A 17,276-nucleotide genomic window follows, 5' to 3' on the forward strand; every position below is an offset into this window, starting at 1 on the left:
TGTGTAAATCCTATGAACAATTTTATACTAGATATATTTGTGACTGGATTTTTGGAAGAATTTTTGACTTCTTTAAAAATTGAATCTTAGCTCAGGGAAGGAGATTCTGAATCTGAAATCTGAATCCCATTTAACTGGAACTTTGACAGGTTTCTTGGATGCATCTCAGAGATTTACAAACTGCACAGAAACTGATTTGGTTTGAAACCGGATTGTAGAATTAAAACAGATAGGATGAAATAGAGGAGAATAAGGGTTGCTTCAATTTTTGAGAACCTTCCTTAGCTGTAGATTGCAAAGAAAAAAGTGGAGTAAAGGTTGCGGAATGGCAGTAACCATGAATCCTCAAAGAGACTGACATGTATACGAATACCTAGAGCACAAGCAGGTTGAGTTTGATACCTTTATCTGTAACTGTCTGTCTGTCTTCCAGTTTTTACTTTGTCCCCACAAGACTGAAGTCAGAAAGCATTACTTTATGTAAAGAGTTTTGGGAGTCCGGAAGAAGCTACCGAGACATGTAGTTGAAGCAGAAACCTTGACAAACTTTAAGAAAAATAGATAGATATTGGGACAGCTTATCTATGAGCTAAACAAACATGCTTTATGTTTGTCAAATTTCTTATGTAAAAAGTTCATTTTACGGGTTCATTATAGTATATTTAAATTGGACTGCTGTGTGCCAAGATGTGTCCTATGATGAATTGGTGTCCCATACTACCTTCAATGATTTCAGCACTGTACCCTCCTTTCATGACTAAAGCAGTTTCAGAAAATGAATTTATAGATGAAAATGTTTAATTCAAAGGTAAGTTTTATAACTAAACTTTTTTGTTTTCCATGTTTCACCATAAACTCCTGATTTACTGCTACAAAGTAATGAAAGCTTAATGTCATAGATGTCTCTTGCTCTCTGCCTGTGCTTCACTACACTGTCCATTTTATACTTATGATGTTTGCTTTATATTGTGGATACAGAAATACATTTATAGTGAATCAGGGCAGTTCAACAAAATAATCAGTGTCTTTACTACACACCGATGTGTTGTTTCAGTTAGAATTTATTTTTAGTTGTCCCGTTCACCTTGCAGAATTTGCAGAGATATTCTTGGTTGTGAAGCACATGCAGGTTAAATGACTTACTCTGGTTTATATAGTGCATTTATTCCTAGATGTTTTAATTACCAAGCCATACTGTATTTACCATACTTGGTACACAAAATGTCACCTGAAATCTCAGAATGATTTGCATTTTTTGTGTTCTACTTTATCATCTCAAAAGTGCCTTAGGAGCTCAAGGACCCTGACTTAGACGGTGTGTACAGGAAATCAGGGAAACATTTGAGCAGCATTCAGAAATAACAAAAACACATCACAAATGTACACTGCAGCAAAATAGATTTTGAGTTAGAAATATTGACAAGAAAAAATAACCTACTGTATCTATACAGTCAAGGTCTCTTGCTTTTCATAACTCATAGACATTTGTTTTAATTTTTGACTTTGAGCTTTTTGACACAATATGTGAGAACTTAGGAGTACACATGTGCAAGTGTGCATGGATATCAGCTATAGTTGTACTCCTCAAGTTGGTCTTTAGTTGTAATTTTTTCATTTCAATTATATAATAACAGTGAAGAAAAAAATAATATCATAGAAACCTTTGTAACTTTCTTCTCAGATTGAATTCCTACTTGATTATTATTATTGTATATTTGGGTGACAGCTTATCCAGTAGGGTACAGTATGTAGCTATAATAAAAGTTTAAGCATTGTGAACAAAGCAGTAAAAGAGCTTTTTCTGGCAAGCCAATTGAGCATTTAGAGTTATGAGGGGGGACCCAAAAATAACAAGAATTTTTTCTGGAGGTAGAAGGGGTGTTAGTTCCAACATTTGCCACTAAGTGTCTGTACTAGACTGCCCTCTCTGCATCATTTGGCCAAGCACTATCCTTTTTTGTGTGATGCAGTGCAGAGAAAATTGTGGTGATCAGGCAAGTGGTTTCTGCATCACATCAATGCTCCCACCCACACAGCATCGAGTGCGCGGCAGTTTCTCATGAAAAACGGAATGACAGTGGTTTCCCACCACCACCCCACTCCCCAGACCTTGCACCCTGCGATTTTTTTCTTATTTCCAAGAATGAAAAGGGACCTTAAAGGAAAGCATTTTCAGAATGTAGAGGAGGTCAAGAAGCAAATGATGGAGGCATTGAAGGCTGTCACTTTGGTAGAGTTTCAGAACAGTTTTGAACAATGGAAAAAGTGGCGGGAGAAGTTTATTGCATCTCAGGGAGAGTGTTTGGAGGGTGATTAAATTTTGGAAATGTTCTGAGAAATATATGATTTTTTTTAAAACATTCTCTTTAATTTTGGGGCCCCCCTCATATGTCCTAAAATTACAGAATTCTGAAAATATGTTTTGTTTTAAGATCTTAAATGCATTTTAACATAATTCAAGTAGATTTCAAAATGCTTGTAAATAGCACATTTCAAGGTCTCTTAAAATCGAATTTTATGTCTTGTGAAGTCTCTGAAATGCAAGTGAAGACATCTCAGAATGACATCCTGCAAAATGGCCTATATTTTCACTGGTACATCCTGTCATTTCACAATATCATAAAATTAATTTGATATATTTCAAGATATCTTGAAATTCTAAACTATTTTCAGGTATTTCTAAATATAATGAAGATATGTTAAAATGCATTTCAGATATCTTTATATTGTTCAGATATCTTTATATTGTTATACAGTAGTTCGATGTTTATTAATCATTTTTGTGCGTTTATTTTAATCACTTTGGATAATCACTCATTTTGGGTTTTTTTTGGATACATGGAATAAATTTCTGTGGTTTATTTTACATTTTACCATTTACATTTCCAGTTATATAATTTTTTGGATAGTTTTTGACACCATCTTGTATTTTATCGACTGTCGTCGTCGTAGTTCAGCATTGCTATGACAGCCTTCCGAGTTGCTAGCAGTGTTTGTCTCTGTGTCTGTGGGTAATTGACACTACGGGCCAAAGGGTCGTAGAAAAAAGCACTTCCTTAGCCATTAAGTGGATTCAAAAACCTTATTAAATATTTTTGCTAAAAACGTATTCTTGTGATATTACTGTTTGGCTGAGGTCTCCAGGACTCCAAATGTGTCTGGCTCGTCTGACTCATATTCTACAATGTGGCCCTCATCTGATTCATATTCTACAATGTGGTTGTGGTTCTACAATTCTGATGGACAGATATTGTTGTTTATTAGTTTTATTAATTAACTACTACTGTTTTTGGTTTATTTGAACAAATCTGAATCCTCCTATGTGATAGTTTTGTATTTAGTAAGTGATATAAGCTATTCTTGTATTTTGCCTGGAAAGATGATCTGCACTTGATGAGGAGAGCTGTGCACAAACAAAGTAGTTTTTACTGTCATATTTCTGAGGTGAAAGTAAAGATTGGCCATCTAGCTCTGTGAAGAGGATTACTTGTATTCTGATTTATATGATGTATTTACCCCATTTTTTGATGCCCATTGCATGCCCAACCTGCCTGGGAGAGGAGCTTTCTCTGAATTGTTTTCCCAAGATTTCTTGCTCTTAGGTTTTCCTATGAGGATTTTTTTTAGTTTTTTTCTTGGCTTTTTAAAAAGTCAAGGCATCTGTTAAAAAACAGGACCTGTTAAAGCCCATTTGGGCTGTACAAGAAATACATTGTTGCTGTTTATTACTTTTGTGAAAATTTACTTTTGACTTTGATTTTTATCTCACATCTTGGCACTTTCACTCATATTCTTGTTTTCCCGGGTTTATCCCTTTTGCTGTTTAACTTCCATCTCATGGTTTTCTCATCAGATGTATTTTCAGCCCCGCTGGCAGAACATAATTACTCGTATCTGGATATTTCAAGTTTATTTCCTGATATCTTGAAATAGGCCGCTATTCCATTTGGGAGATCTTAAAAATGTAAAATAGACATTGGGAAACAAAAGAAAAAGAAAGATAAGAAACAATAAAGAAATGTGGTAAAGCACTTCATTTCTAGTAAAGTAAGGGAACCTTTCACAAAGATCCAGTTGTGAATGACAATCTCTTCCTGTCAGTGGGATGTATTTGCACTGGATCAAAAACAGAAGAGGTGGGGCGTAAGCGGAAGTGACCTCATCAGTCCCTGAGATGGTTCTCCTTCATTCTAAGACAACTGGAAACTGGATTGGTCATGGTGTCATATTTAAATTCTTCTCCGTAACAACGTTTAACCCAACACCAATGCCACACACGCTAAACTCTCATGCGTAACACTAAATAGTATGTGCAGATATCTAAAATTTAAAGATACCTCAAATGGATTTCTGCAGTAGTTATATCGCAGTAGCTTCCTGTCCTTATTTACATAGAGAAATCCTTTTTTAGGTATCTGAAAAGCATTTCCAGTTATCTCAATACAGCTTTCAGCACATATTGAGATATCTTAAATGCAATTCAAGATATTTTAAATTAGATTGGAAGTCCCATTGAAAGAAGTAGAAAACTTAAAATGCATGCAAGGTAAATTTGAGATATCTTGAAACATGCAGGAAATTACACAGATATTTGAAAATGTGTTTAAGATATCTCAAAATATATATCTCTCTATTATAAAAAAAAATCCTGGGAGGGAGACTAGGGCGACGAGACGTGATCTTCTTGGAAGACAATTTGACATCCCGCAACACAAGGCAGTGAGACAACATTTAAAACAAGTTCACGGACATCAGACCAAGCAGTTGTTGGAATGCGCAGACAGACATCATATGCTCCCAGCTCTTCAAATAACAACAAGCAATAAGCAGAACACACAGCTCATCAGCAGCAGCAGCAGAAAGACAGCAGATGATCCGACGGCATCTCCTTAGCGTGTGTTCACCCACCCCCCTTCACAACACGAGCAGCGTTATACGTCCTGCGAGAACGATTTAACCACGCCCGGGGCTGGAAATAAAGGTAAGTATTGTTTTTACAAAAGCTTTAAAGTAAAAGTGAAAATAATGCATATGTAAAAATTCCCATGAAAATAACAATCTTTTTAAATTGTATATCCGGTAAACCAAACCTGGGGGTGGGTGAGCGAAGTGAGCAGGGGGCGGAGCCCCCTACCCTGATAATAATTTTTAAAATGTCAAGGAACTTATGCTGAGATACCTTGGAAGGAGTTTTGGTTATATGAAAAGCTGAACTGCATTTGAGAGAACTCTAAATGTTAACATTTGGCTTTCTATGTTTTTTTCATATGCTGTACTGAATATACCAGCACTCTAATGTGTGTTACCTTTGTTATTGTTTGATCCTTTAGTCACAAGCTTTTAGAAGACGTAGCACTACTGTTATTGAATGCTTCAGTGTCTATTTTATTACATAAATGTAATGGAAACATAATTTAGGTTGCTGTGCGTCATGATGACCAAGTGGTTGGTGCTGTTGCCTCATGGACCTCTGACCTCCTGGGTTTGTATCCTGGACCTTCCTCCTGTACATGTGCAGGCTTTTCTGTTGACTCCATGTTTTTCCACCCTCTTCCCAAAGACGTGTGTTGTATTAAGTTCATTCTAAATTGACCCCGGATGAGTCTGCATGTGAGCAGACCCTGCAATGAGCAGCTGTCCCCCCGGGCTACTTACTGCCTTGCTGTTAATGTTTTGGCTCCCTGCATTGAATTAAATTTATTTTATGTTAGATATAATGCAGTATAGTTTGTTTTGCATTGATTTTTAAATAATGTCTGGGTATAATATCTGAATTCTATATTTCTGCAGAAAATAATAATAATAATAGAATTCTATTTTTGTGTGATGAAAATTTGAAGTTTCCAATAGTAAATTCTGTATTCAATATGGTTCCAGCTAACCACATGGGTTACTTCATTTTTGGTATCAGGGTCTATGCCTCCTGCAGCGTTGAACTAATTTTTGCAATTTTTTTAAAGACACTGCTGTCATTTAAGATGAGAAACATTTGCTGTGTTTATCTGTCTAGAATTCACACTTCATTAACATAGTATGTCATATTCTACAAGTTGTATAAAATTGAGCATCATATTTACAATGCAAAGTATGCCATATTTGCTTTAGACACTGGACTAATGTAATTCATCTGTGCCTTTATTTTAATTTATTATCATATTTTACTGAGAATGGCAGAGGCTTTGGAGCCCAGTCTCAGGTGTAACCTGTAACATACAGAGACTCTGCAGTACCACCCAGTCCCACCCAACACCCCAATACAACTGTGGAATCCCTTTTTACATTTCCCACACTATGTGGGTCAGAGGCAGTTTACAGACAAGCACTGGCGAGCAAAGGTAATGTGTCTGAAAAACAAATTGATGTGAAGGGAAGTGGAGTGGGCTGCCTGTCTGCACTGTGGTTTTATTTTACTGCCGTTTGTTGTTTTCTCTCTTTTCTTGTAAAGTGCAGAAGTCCTTTGTTTTTTTCTGAAGCCATGGTAAGTAATCTATTTCTTAAAAAAAAACACAACAGAATCTTGCCTAGCTCTCTTGATGCTGGTGGTCCGGCAGATTTTTGTTTCCTAATTGCTTTCGTCTGATTGGGAAAGAGTAAAGCATCTTTAGAAGTTACAGGCAGCATGCATGCAGCCATTACTATAGCCTCCAGAATTACAGATGCATAGTTGAATGAAGACTTTTACAGATTACTTTGTTTTTCAGAGGCATATTTTTCTGTTGCATATCCTTCTAGGAAAAACATTTTCTATACATAATTTGCATATAAAAGAACAAGTGTCTCAGTGTCCGTCCGGTTTCTACGTCTCTGTCATTCCAATATATGATGCATCAAAAATATTTGTAATAAAATGCATTACTAAAAATGTTAGTGATGTGTCATCTGTTTAAATAACAAATATAATGTGTATATACAGTATATACATTGGTATTCATAACAGCAATGTTAAAGTTAGTTGAAGTGACAAACGCAATGCAATTTTATTACTACATGCATTATAAAATGCATTCCAATAGATGATGCACAGCAAATGTTGATGCTGAGGTCTACGTTGATTACTTAAATTTGAACCTGTCTTAGACAGATAGAACAACTAATAATTTTCCTCTTTATAAAGCCTTTCTCAAGCACAATTAACACTTTATGGAAATTTCACTGTATTCTCTACATATGAGAACAACAACTACAGATGTTTGTGATGCACCGTATGTTGGCATGACAGAGACATAGCAACCAGATGGACACATAAACACGTATCCTTTTATTAAGTTTATTATGTAAATGAAGTATAGCAATTGTTTTTTCTATAATTTAAACACAGTTTAAAATGTTCATGCCCTAACTAAAATAATCTTCTTTTAGTATTAAACTTTGCACATTACTGTCTGTATTGTTTCTTAATAGTACTACAATGACTTTGGAGACATCATCAAAGAGACTCTGAGCAGGACAAGACAAATTGACAAAATCCAAAGTGCTAGGACGCTGGCCCTCTGTCTACAGCAGGTATGTGAACTCCATTGTTTGCTCACCAGTTCCTTTAGTATGCAGGCATATCTGAGGGCAGTCCTGTTTTTTTTTTTTTTCCTTTCTCTGTCAGATCACAAACGACATGTGCCCCATATTCCAGTGCACCCAGCTACGAAAAGGGCCTCCTTGCCTGTCATCAGCTCCCTAGATCATTGAGATGTAAGAGCTCTGGCTCACATGGGAACATTCCACTATTTCCCAGTGACTTTCTTTTAATAATGCTGCTGGGAAGTTGTCTCTAGGGCCAGAAAGAAAAAAAAAACAGTGTTTCATTAAGGTTTTAATAATTTCAGCCTGTTCACATCACATGGACTTTGTTTTTCAAATGAACATTTAATTAATGTGCTGTTTCCAACGGCATGGCTTAAGTTTCATTACGTTATTTTAATGTTCATTTAGGCAACCACTTAATAACTTGCATGCTACACTTATTAAGAATCACATTATAGCTCTGATTTGTCCGTACAAATCCAAGAATTGCTTCCAAATGCGAATTTGGCACTGGGATTGAATAGGCCCTCCATTAGTTACTTAGGAGCACTTAACATTTTAATTCTGTTGGTTTTCATGGCCACATGATGATTTCTAGGTCTCATATACTTCTGTAGCCCCACGGTTTATTTCTCAATTTTAAAACAAAAAATGTGTAATCAGCTTTGAACAAGAGCTGTGCAGCTAATGTGAATTCTTTAATTGTGCATAAGTATAATAATATATGTGGCAATACACTGTGAAATATTCCAGCCCGGATTACAGACAGACACCAGGACACACAGAAGTCCCAAAGCATATGAGATTTATTTACAATGCCCCAGCAAGCACAAACACACGTTCTTTACTTTATGTTTCGTTTCTTTTTTCTTTTATTTCTCAGTCCTTTTCTCTCTTTCTCCTTCACTCCTCCTCAGCAAGCTTCGTCCTCCTCCTCCTGACCCTGGGTCTCGGAGTAGTGTCTGCTGGCCCCTTATATGGGGCATCCGGAGGTGCTTTAGGTGTCTGATGATGTGTTTCCAGCAGCACTTCCGGGAGTGGCAGGAGAGCTGCTCTCCAGTGCTCAGCAGTAATTGTAGAACCCCCTGGCGGCCCCCGTGGATCCCAACAGGGCTGTACTAAACTCCAACTCCCATGAAGTCCTGGAGGGGAGACCAAGGCACCAATGCAACCCAGGGTTGACTACCATCTAACGTTCCATGGGGGTTATGCTCTGGCCACACTTGCTCCCCCAGTGCTCCCAGCGTGGAGGCATCTGGCAAGGGCCCCAGCCATCTGCCACAAAACCTATTGACACGACACTGGGCTCATGTACAAAGCAGTCTCCTTCTTTGGTTATTATGTGATTTTTTTGTTTTTGTGTTTATCAGTATATTTTTATATTGTGCACTTCGCTTGGTCAGTTTTCAAATAGAAGGACCCTGACAGCAGCATTCTAGCCTGGCATCAATGGGCAGGGTGCCCAGTGATTGCATAGTTTACTCACTCACAATTTAACTCTTTGGGATGGTAGAGGAGGGTACCTAAAAAAATAAGGTCATAAGGAGTACATGGATACACATATTGGGGAATCCAACTTGGCTCCTTCAATTTAATGTGGATACATTTAAATAGAAGGTGACCATGGGAAACAGCCTTGAAAGGTACCAGTCATTACTAGTAGCAGACCCACTGTTAGGCCAATGTCAGATTTTATCAAATTTTACCAAATCATTGCCTGTCCTGTAGTGCTTTGTGGAAAATCCAGGGAGAGACTGAATAGTCAACTGCCCAAGAGAAGCTGGAGCCTGTGAAGAATTTTATTTTTCTCTTTTTCATTAACACCTGACCTTTAGGCTGATAAAGACATATTTCTCAATTCAATCATTTAAGTATACATGTATTGAGGATGTTTATTGGTGTTATTTTGAGTTTTAAATTTTAAATGTTACAATGTGGGTGGATTTATGCTGTAAAAGGATAATGAGGTGAAAGGAAAATTGAATTGAAAATATTTTAATAAGACATTTCATGAGTGCTGAGGAGTACAGTAGTTTGATGTCTAAATATGTATAACCTGTACTGTACATTCCACTCTGGATTCACTCTGAGTCCAGTACTTCATGGGAGTTCAAAGCACACTTGTTATGCACCATTGTCTTGTGGGTTTGAACTCTATTTTTGTAAAATATCTGGCTATGACGTGATCTTTAAAAAGTGCTACATAAACACTAATGTTCTGTAATGGCGACTAAATAATTTTGTAAAGATTTATCTTAAAAATGCTAAGCTGTTGAATTTTTAGATTGGTCTTAAAATTTGGGAACACTGAAAAATGTTGACATACTGTATTATCATGGTATTCCCCTTTTCTTCCCTTTACTTACTTTCTCCAGGAATACATGAACTTACCAGGTTTGTTACTGGGTTGGTCTACTTTCGCACCTTAATATTAACACACACATAAATCGATATACATATACACACAGATCCTAACCACAAAAGTACCGCATGAATGATGTATACACAGCATGTATATACAGTCTGTCATTCCCTAGTACTTCAAGAGACATACTTATCATAGGCATGAATGACATATGATGTCTTAGATATCTCTCAATTATATAAAAAAAATCTTGGGGTCGAGACAAGACAAAACATTTTCAGAGAGATAATTTCAAGTCGTGCGAGATGAGACTTTGTCTGAAGAGATGAATTGAAAACCTAACAGGTCCAAGCGGGGGTTGAAATAAAAGACAAACAGTAAAAGAAGAAAAGACAAAGAGTAGAAGACAAAGTAGAATGTAGAAAAAAGGTTCAAAAACATTGGGGCGATACACATCCTGAGCAGGTTAGAGATTATGAAAGTAATAAAATTGAAAAGTCTCAAAAACCTAATAGTAAAGATCGCATTAGCGCAATGCTCAAAACGTAGATTTATAAGATTCAGGACCATACGCTATGAAAATCTGTGGTCCTGCAACAATTAAAGCTACTATAAGTTTCATTTCAAAGAAACCACTATTCAGTCAGGTTTATATTTATGATCACGGAGAAGTGATGCATAGAATCAAAAGAGTTAAACAATCAGACATATTAGAAATTCTACAGCCAATAATGGATACAAATCCATATATCTAAAAGTAACGCATTATACGTGAAATTTATCTGAAAAACATGGACAAATAAGTTTTCTTGGATTTCTATATGAATCTGAAAGATCACGCTTGCATATATAATAAACCAACATGTGACGAATTGTCAGCAATAATAGTTTCGAAAGATAGAGATTTCAAAGACAGAGGTGATATTTATGCAGATCTAGGGAATGATTAATGCGTAGGGCCCACACAGGGTTTGGCGAGTGAAGCGAGCAGAGGGCAGAGCCCCCTAGTATTTCAAATGTAAATATTACTCTGGTCACCAAGAATATATTCAAACATACAAAGGCTCAACATCCTTGGCTATAGGCCATTTATCAGCCACTGACGTCTTACTTTAACGCAGTGTTCACTATTAGACAGAGCTCTTTGTCCCTATAAACCTTGCAGTTCGGGTTGTATGGCACTTCCTTACTGCTTCAGGTGCTCTAAATATTTACCTTATTACTTCAATCAATCTAGATATAAAGATGTTCATGAAATGCTTTAGCTGATGATCAGATGAAAACGGTCGCACATCTCTTGTCCTCTCCTGACGTTGCCCTCTGACTGTTGCTGTTTTATCTTCTGACATTGCTCTCAGACAAGGCATATTTATTTTGTTACACATACTTGATTGGCTGGCTGTCAATATGATAAATGACTTCGCTTAATGTTTTTGATCTTTTAAAAATGTCCAGCATTTCTTCCTTTTGCAAGCTATAAACCAAATATGTCTGGCATTTCCTACTTGCCCAAGCTGTAAACCAATGTAGCAATTCATAGTCACAGGGGTGCCCATCTGTTTGCAGGTTATAATGTAATCAGAACTTACTGAAGCATCATCGTGGTCTTCTACTTTGTTTGCACTGATGTTTTAAAAGTGAGGTACAATTCTGGAAGAGGAGATGCTTTGATGTTAATTACCTCCTTGTCAAATTTAGTTAATCTTTGTTTGTGTGGGCAAAGAATAAAAAATTTTAAATCCATGACATTACATCTATACTAATAAAAGGCAAAGCCCTCACTGACTGACTGACTGACTCACTCATCACTAATTCTCCAACTTCCCATGTAGGTAGAAGGCTGAAATTTGGTAGGCTCATTCCTTACAGCTTACTTACAAAAGTTGGGCAGGTTTCATTTCGAAATTCTACGCGTAATGGTCATAACTGGAACCTATTTTTTCGTCCATATACTATACTAGACTTCTCTTCGATGGCCATGGGAGGCGGAGTTACGCCTCCCACGTAATTTAGTGCCTGCCCATATAAGGCCGTCCGTCAGCGGCAATCCAATAGAGACACTGCCGCTAAATATTCACAGGTGAAGGACTGTGCTTATGCAGAAAAAGATGAGATGGTCAGGGTAGTGTTTGGCACAAACTCAGCGAAACTTTTAAGTGCCGGGTCTTAGCTAACATTAAATACAGCCGTGGACATCGCACAAGATGGCACCAGCACAGCTGGGAACCTTCGATGCATGTACACCGAGTGGCTCATGTGAATTGACGCAGTGCACAGACAAAAAGCAACAGTTCCAAAGAGTGCTGAACAAAAACCGAATTACACAATTGAGAAGGCAGCAAAAAAATATGAAGCATCTGACACATACAAGTATATTCATAAGTGCAGCTACTGCGGAAACAAAGCACACGGTGGAAAAAGTCAATGTCCCGCTAAAGGAAGACAGTGTAAAAAAAAACCCGTGCATGCAGTGTGTCACGTCTCAGATAAAGAGGAAGATGAGCTGTTTATTGATGCAGTAAGAAACGAATCGATGAATGAAACCTGTTACCTTTACAACGATTGACAAACACGGAATGTAACTTGAACACAACACATCCTACAAATACGAACCTGATTGAAAGAAATAATGATAATCAAATCCCTTGATGACAGCAACACTCATAACACTCACAAAACAATTACTGTATATTGACAATCATGTTACGTTATTTTTAAAATGTTCCCTTTTCTTTTTCATAACTTCTTTAACACACTATTTCTCCACTGCGAAGCGCGGGTATATATATATATACCATATATACCATGTATATATATATACCACGATCTACATACTCTGAAATAGACAAACCACACACCATGGTGCAATGGAAGAGGCTTCGCCTCTGGTTCGATTCCAGTGAGGGGGTGCACTGAGTATGTACGCCTGATGACCCCAAAATTAGGGCGAAACACGTGTCGCGTACTGTTTGCATTATTTCACAGTAAAACTATTTCAATATATATATACATACATATATATACACACACATACATATATATCAGCGCTTCCCGATTAATTTTACCCTTGCATCCCCTTGGTTTGAGATGTATGAAAAAATATGCGGTTAACACAGAAAGACAGATCACCAATTGAAGCTTTATGAATAATGGATACTTTATTTGCCATCAATGATTGTTTTGATAAAGCCATACTCAGTGTAATCATTAGATGAACGGTAAAAAAGTAAGAGCGAGGGGAGGGTGACTTATTGAGGCACGCAGGCGAAACCACAATAGCACGCAGGCTCGATGTAGTGCGCGTCAACTCGATCTGAATCGCGATCACATTAAAAAAAATATATATTTTCAAGTTCTATTTAGTCGACACAAATATCTTTGGTTGGAATGTAAGGTGAATTTACTCATTACATTTCTATGGTGAAGAAAAATTTATGCAATGATGCCTACATTTAACTTACATTCCTACCAAAGATATTTCTGTCGACTAAATAAAAATTCCTTCTATTTAAAATTTAAATAGAACTTGAACAGATACGATAGTTCATAATATCCACGCAGATTTGCACGTAAGAGCGGGAGTCATCCGTTTTAACAAGCAGTGTATTGCATTGCACTGCACTGATACAAAATAGCCTGCCCATTTAATTATTTAGGAATGGATAAATAAATTAAGATTTTGTACAAATAATGTTTTTCATTTTTCTTCCTTGATGGATTCTGGCACCCCCAGCAACAGTTGCTCGCACCCCAAAGAGTGTGTGTATATATATATATATATATATATATATATATATATATGTGTGTATATGTAGATATGTGTATATGTAGATATGTAGATATGTATGTATATATATGTTTATATACAGTACAGGCCAAAAGTTTGGACACACCTCATTCAATGTGTTTTCTTTATTTTCATGACCATTTACATTGGTAGATTCTCACTGAAGGCATCAAAACTATGAATGAACACATGTGGAGTTATGTACTTAACAAAAAAAGGTGAAATAACTGAAAATATGTTTTATATTCTAGTTTCTTCAAAATAGCCACCCTTTGCTCTGATTACTGCTTTGCACACTCTTGGCATTCTCTCGATGAGCTTCAACAGGTAGTCACCTGAAATAAAACCATTCCTCTTATCTTGAATTTCTTGTATACAGAGGTGATCGTATCTAGAGGTTCCACTGTATATATATATTGTCACAAAAACGAGACATAGACAGAAAAAGGTTTGGGACAGCCACCCGTGTAATCTGGTATCCTGGCTGCAAAAGTCATTTTTATCAAAATAACCAGCACTGAAGTGCATATAACGGAGTCCAAAACAAGACTGAGGGAAAAGGGAAAAGGGGCAGGTTTTTAAAGGGGAAGACAGGAAGTGAGGTCATAAGGATCGAGCACGTGGTCTTCAGCCATTGGATCACAGCCGGACGTGACATCAGAGGGCCCGGAGCTGGTGAGGTCGACTTCCATTGGCTCGTTCCCGGAAGTGATGTCAATAGAGCCAGGTGGACTCCCCTGGGAATGGTCTACAGGGAAGGGAGAAAAAGAGTCATTGTACTCTGCCTCATCCCGGCATGCCTCTGAACTGCCTTCACTCAAGCCCTTTAGCTGTCTCCCATGCGCACGTGTGTGACAAGATATATATATATATATGACAGCAACACTCATCACTCACAACAGTGACAAAACAATTACATTGACAATCATGTTACGTTATTTTCAGAATGTTTCCTTTTCTTTTTCATTACTTCTTTAACACACTACTTCTCCGCTGCGAAGCGCGGGTATTTTGCTAGTATATGAATAAACACATGTTATGTAGATAATTAAAACATAATAAATAAGATTAAAAAAATTAAGTTCTTTAATTAGTTATTTATTTTGTTTTATTTTTTTGTAAGGCTGCTGTTCGGTTAAAAAGTGTAATCACAATTAATCGTATGATTTATAACTAAAATAACTGCATATTAAACAATATTTTACATATTTCCTTCATGCATATTAATATTTTTCTGCAACACAGTTTTAATAATCACTTGCCTATGCATATTAAATTATTCCAATTAGTTTATTGATAGGTTTGTATAACACGAACAAATGAACAAACAGTGAAACACTAATCAATCAACAGCACAGAGTAAGATTTTTTTTATTTTAAACCCCATCACAATGAAAATTAGACTAGCAGTTTGATTGGTTCAATAATACTATAAAATGAAATGAAGATGAAAAATAAGACTATTGATTTTCTGACTCTTTTTTATAAACTTTTTTGTGGATTTGAGCATAAAAAAATGGAATATGTGTACGTCAAACAAAATGTGATTTAGAAAATTTTGCAAACACCGTCATTTTGTAAATGTGTGTACATAAAAACACCTCTAACTCAGCCTGGTTGCCACCCTGAAACAATCATAAGAACTATGTTAACTCTTTTAGTGCGGATGTCAACTTTTGTCAACAGGAAGGGGTTTAGGATGGTAATCAACTGAAAATGGTTACAAAACCTCCCGTTACGTTTTAGTTTGACTCTCTTTGCTAGAAGGAAAGTTAGCTTGGTTGGTCTGACCGAGATTCTCTGTACTCGCGTGAGTAGTGAAGAGCAAACAACAGCAAACATGGTATGATGGTGAAGTGATCTGGAGATCGAGATCAAAAATGAAAGTGAGGTATCCACATCAGCTCATCGGTCCCCAGGTGATCGTGGTGCTGAATGCGCTCCTGAGGCTGATGCACCTATGGCAGTGTTCGCCTGGGTGGACCATCACTTATAATGAGAAGAAGTACAAACCAGATTGCATTGCACTGCGACCATGACTGCTGCTGCCACCCCTGCCATGCAAAGACAACCTGGCAACCAGCCTGCCGCACATCCCTGCCAGCCATCACGCTGCCCGTGAGTGGCTCAAGCCACAAGAGACGCAAACTGGTGCACACGGCAGCAGGCATTTTATGTTGATTTACATAAGAAACTATTGCTTTGTGTGCTCTTCAGAAAACTACATTTCTTTGGAAATAGTACTCTGCACTCAAAGGGTTAATCAACCTCATACATATGCAGTAGCAATGCTGTAGACTTTCATTGGCTAATAGAGCAGCCTCCATCCTGACCAAAGTACTGTGCACCACAGGTCAGTGTGCCAAGAGCATACACAGCATTGTAGCACCTCTCCTCTGTGCTCTGGGTCTTGGAAAAGCCTAAGGCACCTGCATCTGAGCAGTTGCCCACTGTCACCTGACACATTTAATGACATGATTGCTATTACAGTGAACAGCAGAGGCCATATGGAAAATGGAGGGATCAACCTATTCCTTACCAACAAGCCAGACACCATGTGCAGTATCATCAGCAAGTTGTCTGTCAAAGCTACTTTGCCTCAAAATAAATAAATCACGGCTTGACCCAGGCCACCAAGCCACAACATGCATCAGTCTAATCCTGGCATCATTGTGCATTAATGGAACATAACTGCTTATGGGTAATAAAAGCAGATTCATTCTGCAGTGGCCATATGTATTACATAAGAAAAAACAGACACTGCTGCAAACTGCCTTTTTATGTTGGCAGAGACCTGTTTTGTTTTATGTATGTGCAATATACAAAAACTGGACATAGTGCCTCGCTGGTTGTTTAATGGCTTCCAGCACAGCTGGTATGACAGAGTGAAGCTTAAGCTTGGCTGATTTATTACTGACCTGGCAGCCAGTTTCCTGAGAAATGACTACAGGCAGTCAATATAAACTAAAAAAAAAAAAAACAAAAACAAAAAAGGTCTTCAAGTTTTCTTTTATAAATCTCGACTATTGTGTGAAAGTGGTGTACATACAGTATATTTTGAGTCTCTCCGTGCATACACAGGTTTTCTAAATCTGACCCCAGTTTATTTACACTGGTCATTCACAGAATACTCTCTATTCAGATACAAAAAGCAAGTCTTCACAAGGGTCCAGTGTTAGGCAATGTTAAATTTAAAAGTCATTTATTTACTTTTTTGTAAGTAATGAGTAATGTAACTAAATATGTAATATAGTTACTTATTTTAAAATGTAATGCACTACTTTTTCCTTAAAGTAGAAGTAGAAGAAACCCATACTTGTAATCAGAATAAACCTATTTCTTTAAATAAATGTATTTCCTGTACCTTCCACCATTATAATGGACCAAGTCAATGTTAATTTTTTTGCTCATGTTTGAATCACTCAGCAACTGATTTCGTGGAGTTGCAGCTACACATTATTAGCTCTTCTTCAAAGTCTAATGACAGACTAAGTCTAATGGCATTTTCTTTCAGGGTAGTTCTTCTGGTGTGTATTATTCATGATCAAAACTCAACATAAATAATGGTCAAGCAAAGCAGACTCCGGTGACCTCTTTCTACTATTA

At 37.1% G+C, this 17,276-nt stretch overlaps 1 protein-coding gene across 1 annotated transcript in view; it reads left to right on the plus strand.

The window, feature by feature from the left end:
• si:ch211-269e2.1 (cohesin subunit SA-2) overlaps window positions 1–17,276 on the plus strand; it is a 180,333-nt gene that overhangs the window by 123,498 nt on the left and 39,559 nt on the right. The window contains exon 30 of the mRNA XM_039746272.1: window positions 7,402–7,503. Coding sequence (XP_039602206.1) covers window positions 7,402–7,503 — 102 coding nt within the window. The remainder of the gene's footprint in view (window positions 1–7,401; window positions 7,504–17,276) is intronic.

The sequence above is a fragment of the Polypterus senegalus genome, chromosome 2, assembly GCF_016835505.1.
Source record: "Polypterus senegalus isolate Bchr_013 chromosome 2, ASM1683550v1, whole genome shotgun sequence".
Lineage (NCBI taxonomy): Eukaryota > Metazoa > Chordata > Cladistia > Polypteriformes > Polypteridae > Polypterus > Polypterus senegalus.